Below are 6,139 nucleotides of genomic sequence, written 5' to 3'. Positions count from 1 at the left end.
CTGTACACCCCTCCTCCACTCTCTGGCATCCTATACAGAGCCAATTCATCCTTCGTCCTGTCATGTCATATTCAGGGACAGAACATAATGTCTCTCTCTCTCTCTCTTTCTCTCTTCCTCTCTTTCTCTCTCTCTCTCTCTCTCTCTCTCTCTCTCTCTCTCTCTCTCTCTCTCTCTCTCTCTCTCTCTCTCTCTCTCTCTCTCTCTCTCTCTCTCTCTCTCTCTCTGTCAAGGACCTACAAATTAAATACATGTCCATTTTCTGTTGTCCATGTTCTGTTGTCATGCTGCTTTGATCTGTCTCGTACTGTTTTTTTGTTGTTGATTGTTTTTATTGTCCGTTGTACAGCTTTGGTTTTCCGTGTGTAACCAAAGAGATGCCTTGCTTTGTTTACTATCTTACGTTGAAGTTGATTTTTGGCTTTGAAGCTGTTAGCAAAGCACAAAAGGCTTTGAGCGGACTTTCTACCATCATGTGGCATCTCTGTGAAGCGGCTTCGTTCGCTCGTTGGCTTCCCATTATTAGCCATTAGATTAGCTAATCATGTATCCTTATGCATTAGAGCTGCATTGCCATGACAGATGAAGTAATATTCATACTTTATACTCATACTTATAACTCTGTGAAGCAGTTTCGTTTGTTCGCTGACTACCTATTATTAGCCAATAATTTATTGCGACGTATTATAGAGATAAATCACCACGGTTCCAAGGAAGAGGAAGGAAGTAATAGTTATGCTTTATAGGATGCTACAGTTGCTTCAGTTGCCCCTGTCTGCAGTGAGGGCAGACTCCAGCAAGGGATGCGGTGCCACTTCACCTGTTGTAAAGAACTTGGAGTACTGCCCATACTCCTGACTTAGCATGGACACACACACACACACACACACACACACACACACACACACACACACACACACACACACACACACACACACACACACACACACACACACACACACACACAGTCTGCATCTGCAAATGCTGCAGTACTGTGGAGGGATCAAAGAGGGCGGGTCCTCATGTGCTGACGTCTTTGTTGCCATGTCCTTCCCTCGCTCGTGTGCCACACCCAACGCCCCAACTACCCAGCACCACCCAGCATAGTTTAGCTAACAAAATTAATTAATTTTAAAAAGAAATGCTGCCACACCCTTCTCCTCACCATAGTAGGTATGCTAAAAAGAATATTGGTCTTGGGTGTGGCACACAGAGATGTGGTACTGATGCTGCAAAGTGCATGTTCCGTCTCTATGCAAGTCTTTGGGTGGGACTGGGAAGGAGTGGCTTTGAACACAGCACAGCACAAGCGAAAACACACCCCTTCCCCATCCAGACACTTTAATTCTATAAGATCCTTTAAAGAGTCCTGGGGGAAATGCAGTAAAAAATGTATTCCATGAAATTACTTTCCCCATGAATACATCAGTTTGTGGCCTCCCGCCTTTTCGCACCGACATGTTTAACGGCCAAATGAATATAGTATGGTATCATCTTGTATTTAATTTGTTCTGCGCAAATATACAATCGCGAGATAGACATGTATATACATGGGAATCGTATATCCTCTGCCAGTAATGGCAGTTTAAGTGCCACTCACGCGTTGATTAGTCTCCCCCTCCACCAAAAAGTAATCAATGATTCCTTGGCAATAAATTGTTGCTTCAATTTTTTTAACTACGTTTCTCAGCAAGTTTTCACATTTACAACGTAACATTTGTAAACAAGACATATGCAATTGGCAATGAACGGATTTTATGCTGACAATGCAGGCATGCATTTCATTTCATTCCTTCATTAATTCATTCAGTAATAAGCTTTTCCAAGTTATTGACATGTAATACTACATTAATTGAAATGTAATAGTGCATTAATTGTCTGCTATATGATGTGTGTACACGTTTTCAACTATAACTCTTTAACATTTCAGAGTCTCATCCGCTCACACCCACACCAACTCTCTCCATCTCTTCCACACATACAGGCACACAGAGATACACACCCTCCCTCTCACCCTCACACTCAAACACAAACACAAACACAAACACGCACACACACACCCTGTCTCCCATTCTCTCTCCTCTCATCCACACATGCAAACACAGAGATACACACCCTTCCTCTCACCCTCAAACACACACAAACACAAACACACGCACAAACACACACACAAACACAAACACAAACACACACACAAACACACACCCTGTCTCCCATCCGCCCTCCTCTCATCCACCCCTCGCCAGTAGTGTAGTCTACTTTTTTTGTGCTGGGTATACTCTATATTTGAGCATTTTTTGAGGTGGGTATACAGTACATATTTGCGCTGTTCTAAATAATGGATCAATCAATTTTAAGTGGGCATACTGAAATCCCTGAAATTTTGAGATGGGTATACTGCGTATGTATACCTGCGTTCTACATAGACTACACCCCTCGCTCTCGCCCATCGCCCTCGCCCTCTCCCCTCCTCACCTCTGCTTCATGAGGGCCAGGTCCTCCGCCAGGTTGTCCCTCTCCACCTGGATCTGGTCGCGGTCCTTGCCCACCAGCTCCAGCTGGCGGCGCAGCTCGCGCATCTCCTGCTGGAAGAGGTCGCTGGCGCGGTTGGGCTGGCCCTGCTGCTGCTGCCCCTTGAACTGGCCCAGCTCGGCCTCCAGGCCGGCGTTCTGCTGCTCCAGGTAGCGCACCTTCTCGATGAAGCTGGCGAAGCGGTCGTTGAGGTCCTGCAGCTCCTGCTTCTCGTTGCTGCGCGTGGTCAGGAACTCCTGGTTGACGGCCTCGGCCAGCGAGAAGTCCACCTTGTCGTAGGTGAGGCGCGGCGTCGGCGTGCTGGAGCGGGCCCGGTAGGCCTGGCGCAGGGGCATGCCGCCCATGCCACCCATGCCACCCATGCCGCCGGGCATGGAGCTCAGGTAGTGGCGGCTGGTGTGGTGGTGGGGCATCATGCGGGAGGAGAGCGGGGTGTAGGAGTGGTGGTGCATGGAAGAGGAGGGCCCGCCGAAGGTGCGGCGGTAAGAGGTGCGGACGGTGGGCTGGCTCATGGTGACGGCTGGCTGGTCTGGCTTGACTAGTCTAACTTTAAGAAGCTGTCTCTGTCGTTCTCCTTGGGCTGGTTTTTCTGTTCTCCTTCCGTTGCTGTTTGTCTCAGCTGTTGGTTGGTGGTGCTCTCGGATGAAGAGGATGGGTCAGGACCGGGCTGGCTTGGATGCCTGAGCTCTGGAGGGTCTGAAGAGGGAGCAAAGCAACAGGACGCCTAAGCAGAGGTGCCGCGGAGCTTTTATACATCCCAGGACTGGACATCCCGTCCCACCCGCCTCCCTCTGCCCTTGCGCACCCCCGCATCCCCTCCTTCCTCTCCTCCTCCCCTCCCTTCCTCCTCCATCCTCCCCCTCCCCTTTCCTACACTTCTCTGGAGTGCCTGCCTCTTTCATGCTACCCATCCATCACCCTCCCCTACCACACACAGCCTCTGTCTTCAGTGTTGTGCACTGGCCCCTCCCTCTCTGCAGACCCTCCTCATGTCAGCCCCCCTCGTCACCCACTCACCCCCTCTCTCCCTCTCTTCCTGCCTGTATGTGTGTGTGTGTGTGTGTGTTTCTCCTCTCTCCTCTTCTCTCTCTCTCCCTCTCTTCCTGCCTGTATGTGTGTGTGTGTGTGTGTCTCTCGCCTTTCTCCTCTTCTCTCTCTCTCTACTTCTCTTTCTGTCTGTATGTGTGTGTGTGTGTGTCTCTCTCTCTCTCTCTCTCTCTCTCTCTCTCTCTCTCTCTCTCTCTCTCTCTCTCTCTCTCTCTCTCTCTTCTCTCCTCTTCTCTCTCTCTCCTTCTCTTTCTGTCTGTATGTGTGTGTCTCTCTCTCTCTCTCTCTCTCTCTCTCTCCCCCCCCCCCTCTCTCTCTCTCTCTCTCTCTCTCTCTCCTCTCCTCTTCTCTCTCTCATCTGCCCCTCCCTTTTGTCCTGCACTGTTGGCAACAGTCCAATCGCTCTCCCACATTATTGCCCCATATCACTAAAGATGTCTCCATCTCTCCACGCTTCCCCTCACCATCCATCCATCCCTCCATCTCACCACAAGCACACATGCACACACACACACACACACACACACACACACACACACACACACACACACACACACACACACACACACACAGAGCGCACAGGCACACACACACTCACACAAAGTGCACACACACACACAGACACACACGTACACTCACAACACACACGTACACTCACAACGCGTACCCACACACACGCACACACAACACACAATGCACACACACACCTCCATCAGCACCCTTCACCCACCCCCCCCCCAGACTCCACCCTTCCTCTGCACCCGCCCAGCCAGCCTGGCCCAGCATCAGCATCAGCATGTTCTCTGCAGGCACTGCAGGCCCACTGCTATGCTATCTGCACTACACGCGCGTGACATGACATTCTCTCTCTCTCTCTCTCTCTCTCTCTCTCTCTCTCTCTCTCTCTCTCTCTCTCTCTCTCTCTCTCTCTCTCTCTCTCTCTCTCTCTCTCTCTCTCTCTCTCTCTCTCTCTCTCTCTCTCTCTCTCTCTCACTCTGTCACCTTTCACACCTGTGGCCCTTCCTTTGGTTGCCCCCAGCATTTCAAGATGGTCCCTTCATCTCTCTCTCTCATCCCCTCATCATCCTGTTGGTCTGTCTGTCTGTCTGTCTGTCTGTCTGTCTGTCTGTCTGTCTGTCTGTCTGTCTGTCTGTCTGTCTGTCTGTCTATCTATCTATCTATCTATCTATCTATCTATCTATCTATCTATCTATCTATCTATCTTAATTTGATGACAGTGTACAGTATATATCCTATCTATAAAGGGCAGCCATGGCCTAGTGGTTAGAGAGTTGGTCTTTCAATCTAGGGGTTGCAGGTTTGAATCCCCCCTGACCTCTCCCTACATCTCCATCCATGGCTGAAGTGCACTTAAGCAAGGCACCTAACCCCACATTGCTCCAGGGACTGTAACCAATGCCCTGAAAATAATAACTGTAAGTCGCTTTGAATAAATGAAAGCGTCAGCTAAGTGTAATGTAATGTCATGTAAAATATCTATCTAGTTGGACATCTTTATGTCCTTATTTCCTGACTGATCAATCTTGCAGTGTGCCCTTGCAAAGTTTCACTTTGAGTGTTGTGCAGCTGTGTATGTACAGTGTATGACTGCTGTGTTACCTGAGCTTGTACCATTCATCACACATTACAGGATAGTCTCAGAAAAAAACTGCAGTCTTAGCACACATGCTCTTGAAAAAGGGATAAAAAGTGCCGTCTTCCCTTCCCGGCATTCTCTCTGTCTCTCCTCTTTTCCTGTCGGCTGCCTTCCTTTTTTTCCACATGTAATGGAATATAGTATTGATGTTCAGGCAGAGACAGACGCATGCAGTCTGAGGCATGACTGTGCAACTCTACCCCACAGCGGCAGATAGCGGCACAGGGTACAGTATCGGGTGATCTCTCTCTCTCTCTCTCTCTCTCTCTCTCTCTCTCTCTCTCTCTCTCTCTCTCTCTCTGCCTTAAGCCTATTTTTGCATCAGGCAAAGCAGGCGGGGTCCTATACTGACACACAGATACACACACACACACACGTGCATGCGTATGCATGCACGCACACAGACACGCACACGCACACGCACACACACACACACGCATACACACACACACACACACACACAAGACACACAAGACAGTTGACTTTGCAGTGCAGGAAGGGTCCAGTGCCGGAAGATCAGATACACGGAACAGATGCTTGCAGAGATAAAATTCATTTTCAGCTTTCAAACAAGGAAACCCACGCCCGCCGGCCCGTGTCCATTAGTAAAAACAGAGCATGACACAGAAAGGGGAGTATAGCTGTGTAATTGATATTGGCCTGTTCAGGATTTTAAACCATTTTTAAGGGGAATGGATGTCCCTCCGTCAATCATTTTTAACCATCAACATTGTGAACCGCAACGTGTATGGTCCTCCCCGTCCATGGGTACGAAACCAAAGTTCAGAATGCCAGTCAGCTTTTATTTCTTGGTATTTATGTTGAAATCATTTTTTATGATTTCATTTATTTATGACTATTTGTATTACACCACAGCATTTTTTCTGTGAGAAAAAGTATTGG

General features: G+C 48.8%; 1 protein-coding gene across 1 annotated transcript in view; it reads right to left on the bottom strand.

Annotated features, from left to right (window-relative positions):
* The window catches only part of prph (peripherin), an 11,504-nt gene extending 8,188 nt beyond the window's left edge, over window positions 1-3,316 (bottom strand). The window contains exon 1 of the mRNA XM_063215583.1: window positions 2,476-3,316. Coding sequence (XP_063071653.1) covers window positions 2,476-3,044 — 569 coding nt within the window. The 5' untranslated portion in view covers window positions 3,045-3,316. The remainder of the gene's footprint in view (window positions 1-2,475) is intronic.
* Window positions 3,317-6,139: the final 2,823 nt, after the last annotated feature.

This window comes from Engraulis encrasicolus, chromosome 14, assembly GCF_034702125.1.
Source record: "Engraulis encrasicolus isolate BLACKSEA-1 chromosome 14, IST_EnEncr_1.0, whole genome shotgun sequence".
Taxonomy (NCBI): Eukaryota; Metazoa; Chordata; class Actinopteri; order Clupeiformes; family Engraulidae; genus Engraulis; species Engraulis encrasicolus.
Note: the sequence above shows the minus strand (reverse complement) of the source record. Positions and strands in the feature narration are given on the sequence as shown.